The sequence below is a fragment of the Taudactylus pleione genome, unplaced genomic scaffold (genome assembly GCF_031769625.1).
Source record: "Taudactylus pleione unplaced genomic scaffold, aTauple2 ptg000276l, whole genome shotgun sequence".
Taxonomy (NCBI): Eukaryota; Metazoa; Chordata; class Amphibia; order Anura; family Myobatrachidae; genus Taudactylus; species Taudactylus pleione.
This window is the reverse complement of record NW_028284678.1, coordinates 3,438,101-3,464,394: the sequence shown is the minus strand read 5'-3', so window position 1 is coordinate 3,464,394 and position 26,294 is coordinate 3,438,101. Positions and strand designations below refer to the sequence as shown.

At 38.5% G+C, this 26,294-nt stretch overlaps 1 protein-coding gene across 2 annotated transcripts in view; it reads right to left on the bottom strand.

The window, feature by feature from the left end:
- Positions 1 to 26,294, bottom strand: part of NCAM2 (neural cell adhesion molecule 2) — a 342,401-nt gene that overhangs the window by 76,167 nt on the left and 239,940 nt on the right. For both annotated transcript variants that reach the window (XM_088481682.1, XM_088481683.1), the window contains exon 14: positions 11,471 to 11,592. In XM_088481682.1, the coding sequence (XP_088337808.1) occupies positions 11,471 to 11,592 (122 nt within the window). The remainder of the gene's footprint in view (positions 1 to 11,470; positions 11,593 to 26,294) is intronic.

Sequence of the window (26,294 nt, the reverse complement as noted above, 5' to 3'; positions counted from 1 at the left end):
GAAAGTCCTTCGCTCGTCGGGTCTCGCGCATGCGCACGACAGAGCTCCCTCCGTCGTGCGCATGCGCAGTGGGGACCATCGACCCACTTGCGAGCAGACAGCCGCTCGCGAGTGGGTCTGAATGAGGGCCAAAGTGCATTATACAATAATGTGAATATATATCAATAAATAACCCCAATAATATATATAAAGGTGCAATGTGCTAGGTATACAAATACAATAATAAACCAACCTTAGTATATATGATAATAAATTAATTAATTAAATAGAATAATATATATATTATGAGAATAGTGTAATAAAAAGTGCAAACCAATACATATGTAGTATTATACTGCTATACTTGATAAAAACTATTCTGATTGTTTAAAAAATGTGTAGAAATTGACTCACATAAAAATTACATAATTATATATATTAAAAAAACAATTTATTTAAGACAAAAAGGCCCTAAACATTTAGGGCAACACACATGCAAAGCCACATATCAGGTAAATACATTAAATTAGAGCATTTTAAAAAGACAAAAAATTCATAAAAAGCATCAAGTAAATAATGATAAAAAACGGCTTATTTGATGGTAAAAAAGGTAAGTTCATGAATGAGTGGAATACTGGAGCCTCCTATATATATTGCTGGCTGGAGAAGTCACAGGTGTTATTTAGGATAAAAAGTGCATAGAGACAATAAAAACAAACAAATTCTAAAAATTGCATTATTGTTTGATACTGTAAATGCATGATTGAACATTCAGTCGTTTGAAGTATTCAGCAATACATTATACAACAAATCATACATAGTATGTTAAGTAGTAGTATCAACAATTTTAATTTCTTAACCAAAGCAAAAAATGGGGCACAGTCTGAAATTCTAATTAAAATAAATAGGGTACTGTACCAGTGGAGAACAAATCAGACCGATGCTATAATGTCTTTTCATCTTTTTGTCTTAGTGCTTCTTAGGTGCTGAGTTATCGATAAAGTCTGAGATTCAGCATATATCAATAATGTCTTGCCAGTAAATTCATTAAAAAATTCACCAATATATGACCCCAAATAGATTTGTAAATTGGTTCACAATGAGAAAAAATCCAAACAGCAGGCAGGAATTATTTAAATGTCTGATTGGTTCATTCTTTAGGTCCGATTGCGAGTATGATTCCCCAGTCTTGTTTTATTACTTTTTTGCTCCCAATTGTATGGTATAGTATAATATGGTGACATCTGTTACAGTAATCTTGGCTAAGATCAGAGGAAATGTTAACAGAAATTACCACCAATCAGAGCTGGTTATATACAGTACATAGATTCAGGTGATCAATTGGGTACAGCTGGAACAATTCTAACCAATTAGAGCTATTGGATGGTAAAAGAGGCACATAGAATTTCAGTGCCAACAAATACTGTGCATAGAAGTGTGAGGGGTTAGACAGGGGGCTGGGCCATATACTGTGCTCTACAGGGAAGAGTGGAGGCAACGGAAAGGTGTGTCCCTTACCTTTGGGCCTTTAGTAGCCACACACTTGTGCAGTGGCAGAAGTTCTGTAGCTGGATTGGACCTTCATATAGCCAATGAGAGCATATAAACATTTACAGTAGAACTAATTAGGGATATGAGACTTCTTCGACAGTGACACAGGAAGCTAGCGGGTACTTATTTGCGGCATGCGTACCGTGGCATGATGCAATGCCGGCCAAGATGTAAAAGGGCACCTGTAAATACAGCTGTCTTCCAGTTTTCAAAAGTGTGAAATTGAATAAAGTATAATTCTAATTTATTGCCAGGTAGAAATGTTTTCCTCTTTTTAAGAACAAAATGATAGAAAGTGCCCATTACCTGGTGCAATACAAATGATGTAACAGGGTTTACAGATCTTAGATCCATGGAAAAGTCAGACAGCTCAGTTCACCTTGAACTACAATACATTTTATATCATGAACAGCTTTATGTGCCTTATACAAATAGTTACAAGGACAGATTATGCACTTGTAATGGAGAGAATATGAAACCGCAATGTTTAGCCCACTTGGGAACCAGCTGCAATAGAGGAACAATGCAGATGAGACAATTAGAACTGCTTAAAACACAATACAATCTTCAACATAGATGGCGAGACATAGTATACTATCGCTTGCATTATAAAACTAATTATCTACAAGAGCTCCCTTTGGCCATGGTTAAATTGAAAATAGGAGATTGTTGCAATTAATTGTATACTTTAAATAGCTCAGTTTGCACCTGGCGGAAATTAGTACAAATAAATGTGCAATTCAATAAAAGTGTCATGTGGGTATCAGCTAGTAGAATCTGATAGGTTGCTATGGGCAAACTCTCACTTTAGTAAATATACCCCCTAGTATCAGTGTTCATGATATTTTACTGCTGCGAGCAATGCTGCTTTGTGCAGCACAACATAATCCTACAAGGCAAAATAGGCTGAGTGCCCCTGAGAAATAACTAACAGTTGAGATATTCAGAAACATGATAATATAAAATAAAGGTAACATTGGCAAAAGAGTATTAAAATTGGAAATAGTATAGTTCTGGGGATTAGAACAGGAGGCATGTGCCTAGGGCTAGCAAAGACTTAGAGGAGGCTATTTCTCTGCACAGAAAGTTTGTGTTTGTACAGTATATTATCAGCAAAGAAAAATAGAGAGAATGGAAAAAAAGAAGTTGTGCAAGTTTATTTGACATAGAAGCAGGCCCACAAAAAATAAATGATGTACATTTATTGCATAGTGCTTGACCCTCTCAAGATGGCTTCCCCCTCCAGCCTCTGGGATTAAGTAATAGAAGTCTACTATTTCTCACCTGTAAAGGTGCCCATACACGGGACAATTTTTTACACAATATGGCCAGTTACGACAGGTTGATCAGACCAATCATGTGAAGATAGGTGTATTTTGTGTGTTCTGCGACCCCGATACGCGTCCCCACCGGCCTCTAGTTGGATCGCAGATCAGATGGTTTTTCAGAGAGATCTACGATCTTTTGAGTATAATGTGATACACTTCTATGCATCTTATCTTATGATCATAATGATCAATCGTACACCATTTGACCACATCTTATGAAAAATTTAAAGGGCAGAATTTCAAGGGCAATCGTACAACTCATCTTACCAACTTTGAATCGCACCGTGTATGGGGGCCTTAACTAGTAGTGTATCTTCAGTATTAATATACACTTGTGTAAAGTGAAAGTACAGTGGGCCTGATTCAGCAAGGATCGCAATAGCGATTACGCACACAGGCTGACTGCGAAGACATGCTAATGATTGCAATCGCAATGCCATATGCAGCCTAACATAAGGATGCCCCCCTTACCTTACACACATCCATAATACTTAGCAAAACCATTGATAACATCGAGTACACTCTGAGCCTCACGCACACTTGCACAAGGTCTGACCTTACAAGTGTCGGTATGTTAACCCTTTCGAGATGCCGGTGTTGGGATTCTAACAGCTGGGATCCCGAGCGCTGGCATCTCATACCGATTCTGTTGATTTAGTGTTGCTACATATGTTTTATTGGGTTGCAAATGCTTTTATTTTATATTTATTATTATACATTTTTACTAGAAGGTTATTTATTGGCAAATAGTATGCACATTTATGAGAATGAAGAGATTAACACTCTTTGCCTGTTGTAACCTGTTTGCCTTATAACTTATACTGGGAGTGAGGGATCGACCACCCATGTAACAGAATAAAGTGACACTGTATTCTAAATAAAATTATTTTACTATTGAGTGATCTTTCTATTATTTGATATCTCATGAACATGAGTATTTAGTGGATCTCCTATTTTTAAACATAAGGGCATATTTAATAATGCATGATGTTCTTGTTATCACTTGTTACGAATCCTAAATGGTGCTCCAACCAATCAGCTCCTAAGTATTATTTTTCAAATACATGACAGTTAGGAGTTGATTGGTTGGAGCACCAATTAATATTAGTAATGAGAATATCACAGTATTAAATATACCCCATAGTTCATTACAATTACCCTGAAATTAAAGCCCTATGTTTGGGGGGTTTTGCATTTTTTGGGTGGATATATCATATATCTACAGTATCAAATAATTTTTTGTGGGGCTCTAGTCCAACACTGGAGATAAACAAGACCATCAACATTTCAATCATTTGGATGGATTTTAATATGACTTTGAGATCCAAAACAACAGCCGTTTTAATGGAGGATCATTGAGAGGGAACAAAGCAGTCCAATGACTTCCTCTCGCCTCAGATTACAATTTTATGATCTCAGAGGATAAAGCAATATTGTATATCAGAGGAACAGCAGAATATCCAATAAACAAATCTCCATCAGAGCACTGTAGAAAGGCAGGTCATCTCTGTGAATATACTGAGTTTATGTGTGCTTATTCCCGCCTATTGCCCATCACAACCTTAAGAAAGGCAATGGTTATAGCTCTCGCACTGTACCCTGGTTCCTCTATGAGTCAGGTGAATCACACAGTACAAACACAATAGCAAAGGTACAATGATACCTTTATTTTTTACACAGCAGAGTCACATAAAATCAGTAACTACAAACTATATATAATATATACAGAAACCAGAGATTCAGAGTAGTACAGATATCAGATGCCAGTTACTGAGGGCATCTTACTGGGTGGCAACAGTGTGATTACACATACAATAACTATTTTATTATTTTTCATCATATATTTATATATTCAGGCAGCATTGATTATTCTACTGCCATTAGATTTAATTATAATTTAAGTCACTGCAAGACAGCACTGGTATGTAGTCATTAAGTCATCATTCACAATGTTGACATGGTCACTATGTAAAAATAGTGAATGTCAACAGTCACATATGTTAAAATAAAATACCACACCCGCACAGCAGATAAGTGTCATATCCAATGGCAGAAAAACTATGCATGAATATATATTGTATATAAATAGCTGAAAAAAAAAGTCAGGAAACTAAGGTACAGTAACAGAGAAGTTTAAATTATAAACTAGCTACACTGTCAAAACAATGAATGCATCTTTTGTCCATTACAGTTATTTTTCTTATTTACTATTTAGTGCACGATAGGGGTCATTTATGACCGGAGAACACATAACATTACAACTTACTGAGCTTATTTTTGTACCATTTATTTTTTCCCAGTCAGTACAAAATTACATTTAAGCTAAAATGTGCAATAATACTTTACAACATGCTCTTATAAACTTCAATAAGCTGCTATAGTATAGTCAAACACATCACTCTACTTATATATGCATCAAAATTCAGATTTAAATCATGCAGTATCTAAGTATATATTTCTTTAAAACTTGCCCATCATGATCATATCTAAATGGATTGGATTATTTAACCACAGAAGATGATAATGGCTTAAATTACTAACAGACATCTTGTACCCAATGCATTTTGGAACTTGAGATCTACTTTCATAAGTGAATCGTTGCCTTTAATTCAACTCATGTTGGGTATGGGATCCCAATGGTCAGAAAGCTGATGGTCAGAATACAGACAGCGGCATCCCAAGCAACAAAATCTTGATGGATTTTGGTAAGTTTGCTTACCCAAATCCAAAACCTTACCATAACCCACCCCTCCCGCAGCCTAACCCTAACCCACTCCTCTCGCAACCTAGCTCTAACTGTCCCGTCCCACAGCCTAACACTAATCATCTCCCTAGTGTCTAACACTCACCCTGGTTCCTAACCTTAACCATAAACCTAACCCTAATACTCACCAGTAGAAATGTCAGGCTTCGGAGCATTGGGATGCCACTGTCTGTATTTTGACCATCAGGATCCTTTCTACATCCCTTCAACTCAGGTAGGAGACATACTATCTCGGCATTAACAGTGTGCTGTGGTCATTGGAATCCCTTGGATATAATATTATTTACATGATAACTTTTAAAATTATTGTGTACATTTGGAGTATAAAACATATGTGATGTAATTAAGGAATGACCGGAATCACAAGTAGAATGTCTCTAATCTCTTGAATGTATCGTTTTATATCTCCAAAAAGGTTTTTAATGAACTCTGAGCCACACAGACAATGTAATGGGGAGCATTACGGCCACACAGCACTGAGATCCTGGGTTCGATTCCCACCACGACCCTACCTGTGTGGAGTTTGTATATTCTCCCTGTGCTTGCGTGGGTTTCCTCCAGATACTCGTGTTTCCTCCCACACTCCAAAAATATGCCGGCAGGCTAATTGGCTCCCAACAAAAAATAACCCTAGTGAGTATGTGTGTGAGAGCATGTGATAGAGAATATAGATTGTAAGCTCTACTGGGGCAGGGACTGATGTGAATGACCAAATATGCTCTGTAAAGCACTGCAGAATATGTGTGCCCAATATAAATAACTGGTAATAATCAAATAAATAAATAAGAATAGTTAGAGCAAATACATTATTAAGCGATGCATACAACTTTAAATTTACATGGAGTCTCTGTAATCTCTGTGTGAGGCAAACACATACAGAATTACCATTATTCCTAAATAAAAAATACAGATTGTCTTAGTAATGTGTGATAAATATATCAGTTTGATCAATGAGCATATAGAAGTAATTGGTAGACTTCAAAATTAATCTTTACTGCTTCAGTGTATTTGATTGACAAAGAAAATTCAGGTTCATCTAGTGTATCATTACAGTCTGATATAATTCAATTAACATGACAAATAATGTGACTATCACAGCGGCGCTATTATAATTCAAAACGCATTTTACTGCTGTATGTTAATACTTTCAAAAGACAGATGCAGCCGTTATGTTTATTTTCTAAGTAAACATATAGAGTAGAATGAATAGACAAGGAATACAAAATGAGTGAGGCACCGATAAATAAAATCGCCTTCAAATTGATTGCTAAAATGTGCCATTGTTGATAAAAAATAAAATAACATGTCCATAATTCATCAGAGTGTGAAGTGGATGTCTTAGGCAGTAAAATTCTGAAAGCAATTCATAAAATTTAAATTTTCTTGCTTCCACAGACTAAATTAATGCTTTTTCCAGTGATAGTAGCTGAACTGTAACAATTCTGATAATTAAAATATAATGTGTGTACTTTAAGAGTGCATGCTACACAGGTAAAATGTGCACTACACACAAATGGGCATGAAAGTAATCTACTGTATTACAAGGAAAATATGACCAGGCGCTGGGAGAGAAGTATAATCCAAACACCCCAAACAACACTAGAAGCAGCTGGGCATGGGTAGCCAACCCAGGAGAAAAAGTGAATAAAAGAAACCACAGCACTAATAGAGTGAATAAAGGACTTTCCGATCAATATATTTTAAAGTATATGACAATTTATTTTACTCAGTCCTAACTAATATGCTTTTAAATGTGTATGCACTGTGCAATTATTATGGGATCTGGTCAATATCCAATGGTAAGTACTGTGGTTAGGGGGAGGGTTAAGGGTTAGAGTTAGGCACTAAGAGGAGGGAGGTTTAGGGTATGGGGAGGGGGAGGCTAGATTTAGGTTCGAGGGGGGAGGTTAGGTTCAGGCACTGGTGTGGGAGGGTTATGGTTAGGGTAGGGAGAGGGGGGGAGGGTTAGGACGAGTGTCGATATCCTAACCCTGTTGGGATGCCAGTGTTGGAATTCTCACCGCTGGGATCCCAAGTGCTGGCATCCCATACCCAACACATTGTTTTATATATATATATTAAGGGTGAGCGGGTTCGGATTTCAGAAATCCGAACACCCCCCCGAGCCCCCCGATCCGAGGCCGATCCGAGTCAGGCTCGACTTATCCCGCCTGACTCGGATCTGAAATCGAGGCAAAACATCATCATCCCGCCTTCCGGGTCTCGCGGGTTTTGGATCCTGTATAAGGTACCCGCGTTGGCGCCATTTTCTCACTCGGCTGTGGACAGTGAAGAGGGAGGGTGGGAGTTAGGGCTGGCTGGGCTGTGTAGTGTAGTGTAGTGCAGAGTAGTGTTGTGCTGTGCTGTGCTGCGCTGTGCTGCTGTTGTCCATAGGGGCTGTGTCCACTACTTCAAAGTCCATAGGGGCTGTCTGTGTTGTGCTGTGCTGCTGTTGTCCATAGGGGCTGTGTCCACTACTTCAAAGTCCATAGGGGCTGGCTGGACTGTGTTGTGCAGTCAGTTCTCCATAGGGGCTGTGTCCACTCCAAAGTCCTGTGCAGTGTCCCAGTCCTAAAGGGGTGCTGTAGTGTTGTCCAGGGGGTGCTCTGTCCGTCAGGGGTGCTCCCCCCAAGTGCTAAAAAAATATATTTTTTTTCTGTGTTTGTGAATTGTGTGCGCAGTAGCCGCACGTGCATCAACAAAGTAGTGCCAAGCGTGCGCCTGTGTCATAAGTAAAGGGCCGGCTGGCTTGACCGTTAAAGGGTGCTGTAACCCCCAAAGTACACTCCAAACCAAATAAAAAAATATTTTCTGTGTTTGTGAATTGTGTGCGCAGTTGCCGCACGTGCATCAACAAAGTAGTGCCAAGGGTGCGCCTGTGTCATAAGTAAAGGGTCGGCTGGCTTGACCGTTAAAGGGTGCTGTAACCCCCAAAGTACACTCCAAACAAAATAAAAAAATATATTTTTTTGTGTTTGTGAATTGTGTGCGCAGTAGCCGCACGTGCATCAACAAAGTAGTGCCAAGCGTGCGCCTGTGTCCCATAAATAAAGGGCCAGCTGGATTGACCGCTAAAGGGTTCTGTAACACCCAAAGGGCAAAATAATTTTTTTTTTTCTGTGTTTGTGAATTGTGTGCACTGTGGCTGCACGTGCATCAACAAAGGAGCAGCGCCAAGCGTGCGCCTGTGTCCCATAAGTAAAGGGCCGGCTGGCTCATTTCTAAAAGGGTGGTGTAACCCACAAAGTGCACTAGTCTCCAACAAAAATAAATAATTATTTTCTCTGTTTGTGTGCGCCTTAGCCGCACGTATATATCAATATAACATAAATGGAGGACCAAACTTTCTCAGATAAAAATAAAATGGGGAAAGATCAAGAACTACTTCCTCCTAGTGCTGAAGCTGCTGCCACTAGTCATGACATAGACGATAACATGCCATCAACGTCGTCTGCCAAGGCCGATGCCCAATGTCATAGTAGAGGGCACATACAATCCCAAATGACAAAGTTCAGGAAAATGACCTTGAAAAAAACATTTAAATCATCTGAAGAGAAACGTAAACTTGCCAATATGCCATTTACGACACGGAGTGGCAAGGAACGGCTAAGGTCTTTCCCTATGTTCATGACTAGTGGTTCAGCTTCACATGACGATGTAAGCCCTCCTCCCGCTAAAAAAATCAAACGAGTTAAGCTGGCAAAAGCACAGCGAAGAAATGTGCGTTCTAAGAAGATATCACAAATCCCCAAGGAGAGTCCAAGTGTGGTGGTGGTTGCGATGCCTGACCTTCCCAGCACTGGACGGGAAGAGGTGGCTCCTTCCACCATTTACACGCCCCCTGCAAGTGCTGAAAGGAGCACCCACAGTCCACTTGCTGATATGCAAATTGAAGATGTCACTGTTGAAGTACAACAGGATGAGGATACTGGTGTAGCTGGCACTGAGGAGGAAGTTGGCGAGGAGGATTCTGATGGTGATGTGGTTTGTTTAAATCAGGCTCCGGGGGAGACAGTTGTTGTCCGTGGGATGAAAAAGCCCATCACGGTCATGCCTGGGCAGAAGACCAAACATTCCACCTCTTTGGTCTGGCAATAGTTCTATCCAAATCCGGACAACAACTGTCTTGCCATATGTACCATTTGTAAAGGTGAAATAAGTAGGGGTAGGGACGTTAACCACCTAGGAACATCCTCCCTTATACGGCACCTGCAGCGCGTTCATAAAAAGTTACTGTCAAGTTCAGAAACTTTGGCTAAGACTGCAAGCAGTCCAGGGACACCTAAATCCCTTTCTCCTGTTTTATCCAAAGAATCGGTGGATGAGCAGGATGAGGACGACATCTTGCCTCCGTAGAACCAGTTTGTGCAGGGACACATTAATTGCCAGCTTGTTTTGTGGGGGCCCAAACGAACCAATCATTTCAGCCACAGTCATGTGGCAGACCCTGGCGCTGAAATGATTGGTTTGTTAAGTGTGCATGTCCTATTTATACAACATAAGGGTGGGTGGGAGGGTCCAAGGACAATTCCATCTAGCACCTCTTTTTTTTCTTTGCAGTATGTACTGTTTGGGGCCTAGTTTTTCAAACTGCCATCCTGTCTGCCACTGCAGTGTCACTCCTAGATGGGCCACGTGTTTGTGCCGCCCACTCGTGTCGCTTAGCATAGTCATCCAGCTATCTCAATGCAACCTTTTGGCCATAAAAACAATATTGTGAGGTGTGAGGTGTTCAGAATATACTGGAAATGAGTGGAAATGAAGGTTATTGAGGTTAACAATAGCATAGGAGCAGAAAACCCCACAAATTCTGTGATTTTAGCTGTTTTTATGCTTTTTTTCAAAAAAATACAGATCCAAAACACAAAACCCAGAACCCAAAACACGGAAGGGTGGTTTTGGCAAAACCAATCCAGATCCAAAACATAAAGAGAGATCCAGATCCAAAACCAAAACACAAAACATGAAAAGTGGCCGGTGCACACCCCTAATATATATAAATATATATTGTATATTGCTTGGAAAGCCCTTTATTCACACTATTAGCATTGTGATTTATTTTATTCAATGAAAGTAATCTAGTATTATTGTTTTAGCACCAAACAGTGCATTCATTTGTATCACATGGGTTTTCCCTCTCCATACACAATAAATACATATCTGTGACATTACCATAATATACTGTACTGGTTAATATGATCAATGGAGTAAAGATGCAGAACTAAAGCATATTGTACCACTAATCATGTATGCCAGCCTAGTCAGCTGGAGGCGGTGTATATATACAAAACTACTCCCACCGATAAAAATACCCTGCTGGTTATGTCCTATAACACAATGAAAACAGTTTTTTTTTTTTAAATTATATCCTTAAAAATGACGCAAATCTTTTATTAAAATGTTCACAATTTAAAAAATAAAAAATTAAGTGAAGCCCTTGGTGCTCATCCCATTCCAAGTCACCAGGTCCTTCGTGACTCGACTTATGCTGAGCATCTTTTGCACCTTAAAATGCACCTTCGCAATCGGATGTGACAAACAGCTTCATAAGCCTGCAGTGATTAATTTGGTATGCAACACTTGTGACCTGTCACGCCGAAAAGGGCTGTTTGGCGCAACTCAGCAATAATGTATGAGGACACATCTGTAGTAAATGTATTAATCTGAACAGACACATAGAATGTAAGTATGATGCAATGTCATTAAGCTAGTTTATCTTCATAAAACCAACCTAATCATCATAGTTTGATTCCAAAGGATATTTGAAGGTTAAATACATGAGTGAAACTTTAATGTGAGATAGGATATTTGCCATATTTTAATGGTAAAAAATATATAATATACTCACACTTCTGTATTTCACAACGTAATTCAAAATTGGCGCTCCTCCATCGTCCTGTTTTGTAATGCTCAGCTTAAAACTCTTGCCCAAACCAGGCTGTCCATGGATAGATGGAGGACTTGGTTCACCTGTAAATAAATGTAAAAAAGGTACACTATTTAATAAAAGCATTTTCACTTAATAATCATGTAAATGAAGAGCTGATTATGCAAACTATATTTGCATAGACAGTACCTAAAGTAAATGAAGTATGTTATTAGTAGAGATGTGCAGTTTGGTTCTTCAGAAATCTGAATCCACCCGAATTTCGTGAATTCGGACAGATCCGGGTCGCGGGTCTGATCTTCTGAGAAGATGTGGACAGATATGAGTCGCGGTTCTAATCTTCCCGTGGTTCAAAATTCGGATTTTAAGTCGACTGCAAAAATTACATTATTTTCGATGTTTTTAAAAACTTATCAAACATTATTAAAAAAACAGATCCAAGACAAAAAAACACGAAGATGAATCCAGATCCAAAACCAAAACACGTGAGTCAGCGCACATCTCTAATTATTAGACATCAAAAGGTAAAATATATCCATAACCAATAATATATTTATTTTGACCAGTCTGATTCTAGACTGGTGTATAAAAGAACTGATCCGAGTGGTTGTTGTAGGAAAATAATTTATGGAGCATTTTTCAGGTCCAAGTAAGTGTAAGTACATAATATTCATAGAAACATATGTAAAAGAGGGAAACTGTGCTTACAACATTTAATTTCCATATACTTCTTAATAAATTCACACACTTTTGCAACTTGGTGGGTCTTCTTATTGTATCAAGTATTTACTTTATGATGGAGTATTTACTTTATGTTGACGTAATACCTATTACAAATACTCTTCCAAAAAGGCATTAACCTATCATAAAGTCAATGTTTGGAATTATTATTAAATTTTATTTATAAGGTGCCATAAGTGGTCCGCAGTGCCATACATACAGCAACAGTAGGACAGTACAGGGTGCACAGAATATTACATTACAATACAGTAACCCAAACATAAACAGAGCACAAGTAGCAATTAGCACCAGAATTATCAGCACAATACAGCTGTCATTAAGGTGCTAGAGAAGAGGGCTGTGAGAACAGGAGGGAGGAGGACCCTGCTCCTAAGAGTTTACAATCTAGGGGTAACACTGGAAGAACTACCAATTGCATTCTAGCCTAAGAAATTCCATCTACTGTATCTATCTATCTATCTATCTATCTATCTATCTATCTATCTATCTATCTATCTATCTTATATTAATACATTTCATCTCTTCAATCTATCTATATATCTATTATCCTTCAATCTAATTTCTATCTAAAATCTATTTTATATCGGTCTAATATCAATCTATCATATATTCTATCTATCTTTCTATCTATCTCCATTGATCTTATATTAATACATTTCATCTATTCAATCTATTATCCATCAATCTAATTTCTATCTAAAATCTATTTTCTATTTAACTATCTATCTATCTCTCTATCTCTCTCTCTCTATCTCTCTATCTATCTCTCTATCTATCTATCACTGGATTAATGGCCACATGGACCTGGGGCTGAAAATGTTCAAAGGCCTATACAGACAAGGGGAGGAGCTGTGACCACTGCTGTGTGAGTGTGGCTAGAGCCACGTGGGTGTGTACACCTATTACACTATTACATTATCACCTCCATTGTCTCCCTATATACAAAAAATAGAAAAGGTGCAGAATTTTGTGAAAAACCTAGAAATACAAATTTTAATACTCATGATAAATCTGGTATGGCGCTGGTGCTGTATTTCTGGAGAAATTACCAGAAAAATGGCTCTCCTTTTTAGATTAATAGACTATATTCACCTTGTCTAAAAGTAGTTTCCATCATATACCTCAGCTAGTAGCAGATTCATAAAAGTGATTCAAGTTTGGAACTGCAATACTGTACAAGGTTTTATATATTTTTTAAATGAATCTCAAAGCAAGCGCAAAGGAGGAGCAGACATAGGAAAATGCATCAATGTCACACTTTTCTGTTTGTGGAACCGGTAGGACACTGGTAGGTGAGAGTTCAAGAGCACGAGCTTGAACACTGGATGGTCTAGTGTAGTTGTGACTCATGAGATATAATATAGGACTGGAGGAAGCTGACCAGTACCAGAGAGGTTGGGATGGAACCGGACTGGATTGCATCGGGATGGAACCAGACTGGATTGCACCAGGATGGAACTGGACTAAATAGTACGAGGATGGAAATGGACTGACTAGCACGAGAATGGAACCAGACTGAATAGCACGAGGATGTAATCGGACTTCAGAACTAATTGGATAGCCGTGGGGGATCCATTAGTCCGGGGCTAATTGGATACTGCAGATAGATAGATAGATAGATAGATAGATAGATAGATAGATAGATAGATGGATAGATAGATAGATGGGGTTTGAAATAGGTGCTATATAAAAAAAGTTTATAATAGATAAAAATACAAATTAAATATATTACATAGTAAACATTTGTACAGTAAAAGCATAAATCAGGTATTTACATATACTGTAGTATTAGTTTATGTATACATCCAGAACAGTTTGTGTGCAAAAGACCACACAGTCTTCATTTCCTGTTCAATAATATGCATCCAGATTTTACATTTCTATTCATGCAATTTAAAGTAAAATTATTTATTTTAGTTTATTCTAATTTAACTTTCATGGCTTTGAATGAATAAATAAACATATTAATACAATACATTATTTGGTGGATATTGTAAAATTGTCAACAAATTGACTTTATCATGAATGGCATAAATGACCCTACAGAAGGCAGTAACAGCTGTCAGGTGTAGTAAGGGTGCCAGGAATGTTTCAGTTGGTTCCTGGCCCATTGCTGTGTACAATCAGTGTTCAAACCTGTATGTTGTTTGTATAATGCAAAACTAGACATTTCCTCCAGGTGTCCTGGTCTGGTCTGGTATCTTGCACATTTTAGCTGAATGTGAAAACCATGAGAATTAGATTTGTAATAACATTCTGTAAATATGAGATAATTTAAGAGTGATTTGAAACAACACCATCTTTTGCTAAATTACATTACATTTGGAGCTTGTTTCTAAACTTATAGTAGCAGCAATACCATGAAAATATGAGACGTTTTGTTTCACATAAATCATTGTCGCAGCCTATAAGAAGCCACTTGGTAGTTACTTTTTTCTTGGTTTGTTTCTTCAAACCGCTATAAATGATTAATAGTTCTGTAGATTTTCCTCAGTGCTATGTGGCTACCATAGTAACTACATTCACATGGCACATAATGGATTGTGCAGAGAGACTTTGAAATGCCCCTTTGAGCTCTGATATTACTGTGACATCCTCCCCTCTTTCTCCTCCTCTCTCTTCACATTACATACTCGGAGTGTATGATCCTTTGTCTGTATAGCCGACTCCCTATGTTTGTATCTGGCAGCCATATTATTTTGAACACTGAGAGATTTAAAAAACAATCTGTGGAATTGCAGCTTTAGAAGTAAGGTTATTTTTTGTTGTTTTTACAAATATGAAGTGCATTTAACTCCTTTTATGGACATTTTGATACATTTTTTGTGCTTACTTCACAGTTATAGAATATCTCAACAACATCACTGGTGTACTGTAGATTTTAATATTAAAACAATGTGAATTAAATCCACCAAGGCAAAATACCATATCACCAAGAAGAGAAAAATTAATGCATTCAGATTTCTGCAACTGATCAAATACTTTGTGAAACTACAAATGTAATATTAACATAAAAATTCTTCCCAGTTAACTTTTAAAGTTAAAAGTGCATCCTCTGAGTAAGGATCCATGAATAGAGAATTTATATATATATGGATATATATATGGATATATATATATATATATATATATGGATATATATATATATATATACACATATACCCAAAATACGGTCCCAGCGTCCTGCGCTACATTAGTTTTATAGATGACATATTGAACCTTTGGCGTGGCACTGAAGATTTGTTTCATCAAATGGTTAGTGAATTGAATATGCTTCAGAGTTAAATCAAGTTCACTAAGAACATACAGTTTGAGAGCATAGAATTTCTAGATGTATGAATATTCAAGAGTAATAAAAATTAGGAACCACATTATTTAGGAAGAAAACTGATAGGTAAACTATCCTATATGCAACAACTCACCACCCTAAGGCTTTAAAGGAAGGCCTTCCAGTGTCACAGTTCATTATAATCCTGCGTAATAATACTAAGATGGAATTAACAGAGATTCAGTTGAATTAGATGGCCCAAAGATTTCTGACACAAGGCTATTAAAAAAAAGTGGTGAATAAATGTTTGAGAAGAGCTTGTCATATCCACCAAGAGAAGAAGCAACAGAGAAAGAAACCTCTAGTGGAAGAATGATAGTAACCACCCAGTATAACACCAGGGCAATAGGTTTTGCAAAGGCAGTAAATAAATATTGGCCAATAGTTGGCACGGAGGCGGCACTGAAGAGTGTGGTGAGGAAGCCAATAGTAGCATTCAGAAGAGGTCCAAATCTGAAACAGCTCCTAATGCAACCAACTGAAAATTTCCACAGAAAAATAGAAGGAACATGGCTACAAAGGAAGACACTAGGATGTTTTCGCTGCCTAGGCTGTACAGCCTGTAGCAGCATGATCCCAGGCAAGGATTCTGCACACCCACATACAAGGGTCAGAATTGGGATAAAATACTGGTTGACATGTACATCCACCTTTGTTATCTATTTATTGATGTGTCCGTGGTGGCCTCTATAATGTGGGAAAGACGATGAGAACCGGATGTCAATTAGACAAGCTATTAGAGATGGCAGAAGTGATAAACCTGTAGCCCGTCATTTCATGCAGAAGGGACATCATACATCAATGTTGAAAAACATGTTAATCGATCATGCCCCAAAGCCTGAAAGGGGTGGTGACCATGAAAAATATTTATTGCAAAAGGAAGCAAGATGGATTTTTAATTTGAATGCTATTGCTCCTAAGGGGTTGAATGAAAATACTAACTATCGATGGTTTTTGTGAAGAAGTTTTTTTCCATTATGGTGGTATTATGTGGATGTATAGTTTTTTGAATTTAGTAACTAATTGTTTTCTCTTCAGATATACAGTTCATGCTAATTCATTAGGTATGAATATTAGATTGATATTTGCACAATCAAGTGGAGATTATATGATTGTGCTTGAGTTTGCAAAGATATGCTTTTTTAGTAGTATATATTATAGGTTGATGTGTATTGTAATTGTTAGTTTTTTTATTTTTATATTTTTTGTGATATTGTATGTACTGTATAACCAGGGTTCTGTCTTCAAGGATGGCACACAACCTTCACCAGTGAGAATTGTTATATTTAGATCTAAGGATTTGATTAAGGGTTGCTGCTTTTTTAAGTGTTAAATGATTGATAAAGACATTTACGGTGAGTAACTGGTTAATTGACCAGGTTGCCATGACGCCACTGTAATGCCAATTGAGTCACTAGATTCTCGGATGTTAACACGGTCACATGTGATAGCGCATCACTGGAGAGGGCTGTGTGCGCTCTTGGTCTCGCGTGATTACAGAGACAGTAAGAGAGTTTGGATAGAGTTGGTCTCGCACATGCGCAGACAGCTGGAACGCACGCCAGATGGAGCGCACAGGGGCGCTACACAATGGTTTAACGGTAAGGTTTATAAGTCCTGTTATGGTGAGGGGTGGGTGTGCCATACCTGTGAGCCATGCTGTATTGTTGGAGACAAGTTGTTGTGAGTCCTGAATGGCCCTGATTTGGACCGAAGTCGACAGACATTATAAGTACCTTGCTGTTTGTATGAACTGCCTACATTGCTTTCCTTGATGGATGGATAACATTTCACAGTTATGGTATTTTTTACTGGGTGGTATATATTAAAGAATACTGTAATGGAAGATTGTCATTAGGAGTAGTGCCTTCATTTTGGGACAGATATATATATATATATATATATATATATTGATTAATACACTGGTGTTGTGGAATTTATTATTGAGAGTGCTGCACCTCTGGATTTCTATAATTGTTTTTTGGGAGGGCACCTTGGCAAGTTGCATTCGCTGATTGGAGTGCTAGACCCCCTGGATATTTATATATACAGTATATATTAAAAAGAAATGGCAGGTTAATCCAAAACCAGGTAATAATACTGTGCCATTTCATTAATCCAATTACTGCAAGAAGAAAGACAGTAACATTTGTGGAAAGTCTCTTTGAACTATTGTGTCCGTTGTATCCGTACTGCTTTATCTGTAGCTATGCCATCTACTTGTATAACAACAGATGTAATTAGCAGTATTCTGTCTGTTCTATTTAACTTACTAAAGGACCAGCTGACATAAAATAAAGCACCAGGATAAAACTGCTCTTTTTTTCTTTTTCTTTAATCTCTTACATGGATACTGAACAGAGATTCCTTTGAAGTACACTTAGTATTTAATTATATAGAACTTTCCTTATGAGAGTGTCTACATAGGTCTCTTAGGAAAGTTCAGTTCAAACATCCCATCTTATTTGTAGCTACCCAGTTTTTTATCAGCCGAAAACTATTGAGTAGAGAAAGAATATCAAGGATTTGCATATATATGATTATAATTGTTTTATTGTCTGATCTCTACTGTACCTGTGTAGTGTCTTGTTAGACACATACAGTAGATGTGTTCATGACTTTTAAATGATCACCTCTAGAAGATGGCGGGCAGAAGATCCAGGTGGAATGTTCTGGAGAAAACAAGAAACACATGGCCCCTCCATCCATGATACAATGCAGCAGTATCTGGAAGACCGATCTACTCTTACTGAAGTGTGGAAGAACCTCCTGAAATTCAGGAGTCTTCCAAACTTTCCAGGAGAGTAGGTGAGCCGAAACAAACATTTTGAACATAGTATCTCTATTTTAGACCAAGCTTGGCAATCTCTCACTGACCAGTGTACTGTAGAAGTGCAATTACTGAACATGGTATGTTTTATTGACTGTCTTCATGTTTACAGACATCTTCAGGCTATGTTTGAACGACTTCCTATTTATACAGTCATTTAGTAATTTTAAAGACAATGCTGTTTAATTTTTTGACCTTGATTCTCCAAACATTCATTGCTAGATTCCTTCAACTGTCACCCGGTTCTCTGTATGACTTATTATGAACATCTGGGGCTGAGTACAAAATTCCTAGAGACATCCAAATACCGGTGAGACAGCTCCTTTGATTAGGGATAAAAATATGCATGTACGTTAGATGTATGCACATATGTGTTCTGAGTAGAAGCTTATACATTGGGATTACTGCAGGTTCACTCTTTTGTACTGTGCTTAGTAAATGACTGTAAAAATTGCCTCATGCATACAGTTGCAATTACATTCCAATGAATGATTTAATTATGGTTTGCACTTTTGCTTCATTGATTGTTGTTTTTTTTATTATTTCTGTATGTTTCAGCCTTATCTGAAACCAAAACACTATACATTTTGGAGTTGTAAGAATGATTCAGTAATATGGAAGTCTCTGAATAAAGTGCAATTGTTTATATTTGGGGCTAAAATGTTGTATATTTATAAATCAATTAATGACTCCTCCCCACCATAGCCTCTTACAGTAGGTGTTCCCCAAGGTTCTGTTATTGGACCTCCAATATCATCTCTATGCTGATGATACTCAGATCTAGCTTTCCTATACTGACCTCTCCCCTCTGTCCTCACTTGTATCTCCAACTATATCTCTGCTATCTTTTCCTGAATGTCCCAGCGATTTCTTAAACTTAATATGTCCAATATTGAGCTGATCATTTTCCCACCCCCCAACATAACTGCACTTCCCACCATTTCTTTATCAATTGATGGCACAACTATCTCCTCTAGCCCCAAAGTGTCTTGGAGTTATCCTGGACTCCTCCCTCTCATTCAAACCACATATCCAGAATCTCTCGCAGTCCTGTCATTTTCATCTTAAAAATATTTCCAAGATTAGACCCTTTCTCACCCAGGATGCCACTAAAACCCTCATACATTCATTGGTCATCTCCAGATTGGACTTCTGTAACCTCCTCCTATCTGGCCTCTGCAACTCCCTTCTCTCCCCTCTCCAGTCAGGCCTCAATGCTGCTGCTCGGCTCATCTTCCTCTCCAAATGCTCTACATCTGCCTCCCATCTCCTACAAGCTCTCCACTGGCTCTCCTTCCCTTTCACACAATTCAAGGTTCTCACACTCTCTTTACAAAGCCCTAACCCATTTCTCTCCTATCTACATCTCGGACCTCATCTCCCTTCACTCTCCTGTCCACCCTCTTCATTCAACAAATGCACACTGCCCCTCATGCCAACTGATTAATTCCACTCCCACCTCCAAGATATTTCATGCACTGTCCCCCCACCTTTAGAACACTCTCCCTCTTCCCATCAGACTCTCTACCTCTCTATAATCCTTCAAATGAGCTTTCAAGAGCCACTACTTCATCAATTCCAGCTCTCATCGTAACTTGCTGCTACTTATTCCTTCCTCCCTGCCTATCACATCTTTGTCACATTCGTTTGTCTGCCCCTCCCCTTTAGAATGTAAGCTCTTTTGAGCAAGGCCCTCTACCCTATTGTGCTTCTCCTTACTCTTCTTTCATTTACTTCTTACTCCACACTAGGGCACCTAACGCTTGGTTTTTTGCTCTGTTTATAATCTGGTTGTTATGGTCGCTATTATAGCAATGTATATTATCCATGTCCTTGTCCTGTATTGTATTGTACTGTAAGTCACTGGTCAAACTATTTGTTTATGTACTTTTTAAGGCGCTGCAGAACACTTGTGGTGCCATATAAATAATAATAATAATAATAATAATAAATACACAATGTGTCAACTAAAATATATATTCTAACCCACTCCTCTGAACCAGAAGAAAGGCCATACTCTATGTATCTAAAATGATAATAAAAATAAGGTAAAAAGAGATAACAAAACAAACAGTAAATCATGATTTCTCAGCTACAAAGTTATCAAATATAAGTAATACAAAAGTATCAAAAATATATAATTACTTCTCAGATGCTAAACACAACAAACTGTATAAGGTAGAATGTATGCAGAGAGCAACAATAATATAATGTAATATAATAGTCAAAGGTGTAAAAACAACTAAGTAAAATATCCCACTCACTGTACCACAAAAAAATAAATAAGATTTTAGTCTTGAAATATAAACTAAATCAATAAATTAGGGGATTATGTAGGAGACAAAAAGTATGACAGAATAACAAAAAAAGCATTCAGATCTCAAGGGGCTAATGTCTAACATATCAAGTGAAATGGGATGTAGTCTGGAAGCCGACTAAATGTTGACAGCCAGCTTCGAGACTCTCTAATCCCAGCATGGTACTAATGTCAGGTGTTGAAAACTCGACACCTGTCATTAACCATACGCCGGAAGACTAACGCTCGGCATACCGAACGAAGGTAAGCCGGGCACCGGGTGCAGACAGCCGCCGGGGGTGAGGGTTAGGTTTAGAGCTCCCGGGGGACTTAGGGTTAGGCACCCCCCCGAGAGGGTTAGGTTTAGGCTAGGGGAAGAGGGGGTTAGGTTTAGGCACTTGGGGGGAGGTTAGGGTCAGGCACCCCTAAGGGAGGGTTAGGGGGTAGAATTAGGTTAGTGATACTTACCTTAGGGACAATCGAGATCTTCACCCTTGCCGGGCTGCCGCTGTCGGTATTTGAACTGCCAGCCATGCGGCCGGCGGTAATACCTATTACTTGCAGTGAAATACCTGTCCTTTGGAGGAGACAGCATGTGTGATTACTACCTTCATGATGGGGAGAAACTGCTTCTATAACACTACACAACAGTGAAAATATTTCAGATGTGAATATATTTACTTCTAATTAATTTTAGCATGCGAAGAACGTATATGACATTTTTAAACTCTCAGTTAGATCTTGGTTCTGATATATAGCCCATTTATGATAATATAATGGTATTTTATTAAATACTAAGGAATTTTAGCATCTAGAGGATATATAGTTTGGCAATCCTGAATACAGTCTTTGTAGGCCATGTTTTTTTATTATCTGCGTGTAGCTTGTGAAGGTTATGAGAGATGTACTTTTCATTAGTTTGAGTTTTTTTGGTTATAATTTAGAGCCAGGATGCCACGTATATGTATTAACATTGCTGACAATTTTCATTACCTGTCTATTGATGTGACATTTCCACCCAGAAATGCCAAATTACTTCACTCATAAAGACAACCTACAGATGTGCCCTTGCTAATCTAGCCTCAATACCGTATGCAGCGCTAAACTCCTTGCATGAGTGAACCATCAGTTTGCATGCAACTCTGCTAGTGTTGTTTGTCTTTTATTACCGTGAAAGCATCTAAGTTTGACCAGGACACTCCTGGAGACTTTGCTGATTAAGTTGATATGTGACACATATCAAATTAATCAGCACAGTATCCTGGTGCTTCATAGCCACAATGTAATGTGACTTAGGTGCATTTTTGGCAAAAAAAAGTTGCCCATGCGCTAGCAGAGTCTAATAGGACCAGGGCCCTGATTCAGAGCCGGATGCTCTTTCAGAGCACTCGCTCTGAATCAGGGGCGCATTATTTTTTTGTGTCGGCCTCCTGGCCGCTTGTGCGAGCGGCCAGGTGATGGTCGCGACCATTGCGACCATCGGGCTTGCGATGAGACCCTTATGGTAGGGTCTCGTCCATCGCAAGCCCCAGTGAGCTTCTGGCTCTAACAGAGCAGGAAGCTCACTTCTGAGGTCGCCCCCAAACTGCAGGTGTTCCTTCGGGAACACCTCTGTTTGGCCAGCCACCCCCCCTGCCCGCCTCCAAAACGGGATGAGCTGTCAATCATAATCGACAGCTACCCTGTTTTGGTGCGAGACCCTTAGCGATGAAGCACCCCTCCCTGGCCGGGTCTCGCACATGCACACGCTGGAGCCAGGTTCGGGTGTGCGCATGCACAGTGGGGGACCATCGACCCGCTTGCGAGTGCTGTGCGCTCGCAAGTGGGTCTGAGTCAGGACCCAGGTGCGCCAAGAGGAGTTGTTTGGTGTGACTGCAGCAAATGGACATATCTGTACTATCACTATTTTTGGCATCAAGGTAGGGGAACAGGACAAACCCTGGTCACCTCATACAGTATTTGTTACAATACAAGTTCTGTGAATCTATGTGGATGGTTTATTAAAAAAGGATGTTCAATGCCTACTGGCATCCCAATGATTTGGAGGAAGCATTCAAATCATATGGATAACTGCTATTTTCCTGCATGGTACCTCCTTTTCAGCTTGGTATGTCAAAAAAAAGAGGAGGGATGTATTTACCCCTCATCCCATCATCTATTCTATCTGAACAGTGCCACATGGGGATGATCTTACTTTACCTCCACCCAGAAGAGTACAATCTGCAGGCAGGAGAAGATAGGGTCAGAGTGAAGGGGGAAACACCTGAGCACCTCACAGAAGGAAACATCTTCAACTTCACATGATTCAGATTTTGTGCCACTACCTGAGTCGTCAAGTGAGTCACATAGACTCAGAGTGAGCTACGTGATCTAATTTGAGACCCAAACCTATCGAAACACAAAGCAGAACTTTTGAGATCAAGGCTCAAACAGTGGAATCTTCTACAACCTAATGTCAAAGGGTTTGTGCATAGGAGTCGGCAAAAATATTTGACTCTATATTTTAAATATGAAATAAACCTTGTTGCCTGTTGTAATGTTAATGGTTTGATGATAGCTTTGAATGTGGAGCACTACCCACAGGACTGGAGGCTGTTCATATACTTGTTTAAGCTTAGTTTAAAAGCTGTGTTGCTGCTTTATGGCAAATATCTTCCTTCAATTTGTGTAGGCTATGAAGGAAACATATCTGAATATGAAATTATTTCTGGAAGGAGTTATGTACAAAGATCACCAATGGAAAATCTGTGGAGACATGAAAGTTTTTGCAATACTGCTTGGTAATCAGTTGGGATACACCAAGTACTGCTTTTTCCTGTGTGGGTGGAACAGTCAGACTAGGTCTTCACACTACAACAGAAAAGTCTGGCCTCCAAGGGAAAATCTGTGCCCCGGGGAAAATAATGTCCATTGTAGTCCTCTGGATGATTGAAAAAAAATTATTCTGCCCCTATGCACATCAAACTCGGACTAATGAATAACTTTGTAAAGGGGGAGGCTTTCAAGTACCTCAGAGAAAAATTTCCACTTCTGCGTAAAGTTAAGGAAGGAATATTTGTTTGTCAATAACTTCTTAAGGATGATAACTTTGAGTCCTCCAGGTTAATGAGAAAGCCGATTGAGAAGCCTTTAAAGGTGTTGTGCGTGGCTTCTTGGGTAACAAAAGAGCTGGAAACTATGTTGAGATTGTGAATAATCATCTGCTAAAGTATCATGAATAGGGCTGTAACACATCACTCAAAATACACTATCGATTCTCACCTGGACTTCTTCCCAGACAACTGTGGTGAGTGATGAGTACGGTGAGCGATTACACCAAGACATTTCAGCAATGGAATGAAGATATCAGGGTAGGTGGAATGCGTCCATACTTGCTGACTACTGTTGGACAGTGACAAGAGACTCCCCAGAAAAGAAGTACAAGTGACAAGCAAAGAGAAAGCACTCTCATGAATAGGCAACTATTTGAGAATCTGTTGCTGTATGTTTCATTTTGTATTCATATTTGCAACTGATTGACTTGAAACAACTGTTATATATGTTGTATCAAAAAAATATCAGATTATTTTAACATTTCTTTTCACTAGGACTATATTACTCAAGAACATTTAGCACAAGTATTGCAGCTCAAAACTAGAGCTAATAAAAACATTGTAAAATCATTAATTTTACTTGAGCTCAAATAATAAAGTATAATTATATTTGAAGGGAATCAAATTAAAAGTACAGTATAACCATGCAATTTCAATCATACACAGTGGGTCTCACTAACGCAACACAAAACAGCCAAAAGAAACACAAAAAGCAGAGTATTGATATTTATTAACAGTTATTTATATAGTGCACACATATTCTGCAGCATGACAATTCATTTCAAACCCTGCCCTGGAGTTAACATTATATATATTTTACTTCTTATGAAACCTTATTGCACACTATGACATATTTGTATACCATGATTCATTTACACAGCGCTAACAATTATTTTAATTAAGTCAAATTGGATAAATGTCTTCCAGAGCCTCTGACATTAAAGAAGAATATAAAATGGTTTATAATGAGACAAGCTTTTAATGCCTCTGATATATTACACGTCTTTAAATCTATCATGTGTGTGCCTCTTTCTTTGTATGTGTGTATGTAGAGGTAAATTATTTGCATTACCTATGTACAATATGTATCTTAATTTGAAATGCTGTGTGAATTAGCAACATCGTATTTCAGTTATATGATTACTATTATCATGTTTATTATTATTATTATTATTATTAGGATCAGCATTATAGTAATATTATTATTATTATTATTATTATTATTATTATTATTATTATTATTATTATTATTAATAATAATGTTAGTATTCTTTATTACACAATTGTACAAACTTTTTACGATTAGAGAATTGTTATTATGGACTTATTTTATACATTCCCTGCCTCCAAAAGGAATTGTGCTGCTAAAAACTCTGCAAAAGACACCAGTGTTATTTACTCAAAACAATGTCAATACAATATTCCCTTCTAAAACAAGATGTACAGTGACCATTTGCCAATGAGGCCAGGTGGCCTTCCACCAACCTTTGATTTATGGGCCCATCTTACTGTCATGGGGAGAGTGTGGTCTGAAACCATGTAACAATGTAACAGGCCGACCTGGGCAAATAGGTACTGGGGTTCTTCCTGGTGTCTTCCTGACTTGTCTCCTGGAGTCTAGATGCCTGAAACTAACAGACTAGGCAAAACAAGAGTTGAATTGTCCACCACAGAGAGGACTTTGTAGTGACAAAGAGACAAATGGGAGGCATGCCCTGCTTCTAACTATATCCCAATTCTACCCGTCAACAGCCCCTACCCTGCTGAGGAGTCCTGTGGAGGAGGAGTCAGAGTACTGCACTGCCTACACAGATCATGCTGCTGCTCCATGATGTGGGCAGTTTCTAAAGAGCACCATCAATGGGAATTCTCTAGTGCTCAGCACAGTGTTACTTCACACATGAAGCAACAGAGGTGAGAGCTGATAAAAAAAGACCACAGCCCTGCTTCGCCAGATATTGCAGCAGCTGTGGGTGGTGGACTTGGGACACAATTGCCAAAGTAAGAATGGTGCAATTACATATTTGATAAAAGGCATTGGGGATAGCATATCACACATAAGGCATTGCCACTCTCCCCATATCACATAAACTGTGTCCTACCTCATCTAGCCTCAATACGCCACACAACCAAAAATGTCTGGAATGTGATCCGCCAAGTCCCATGCAACACTTCTAGCATTGAGTGTCTTTTTTGCCAAGAATGCGTCATAGGGCCATATTCAATTAGCAAAGAAAACAGATGTTTATTTCGCCATTGGTAAAATTTTCAACAAAAAACATTGCCATTATCGGAAAAAAAGTTTGTAAGTTGCGTACTTTGGCGACAAATGACCGCACTAATTGAATACGACCAATAGTCGCAATGTGATGTGACCAGGAAGCACAAGGAGACTTTACTGAATAATTTGATATGCAACACTTGTATATTGTATACAAAGCTCAATGGAACTTGGCATGTAAAAAAGCAGCGGCTGCTACATCGTAGCACTTCCTACT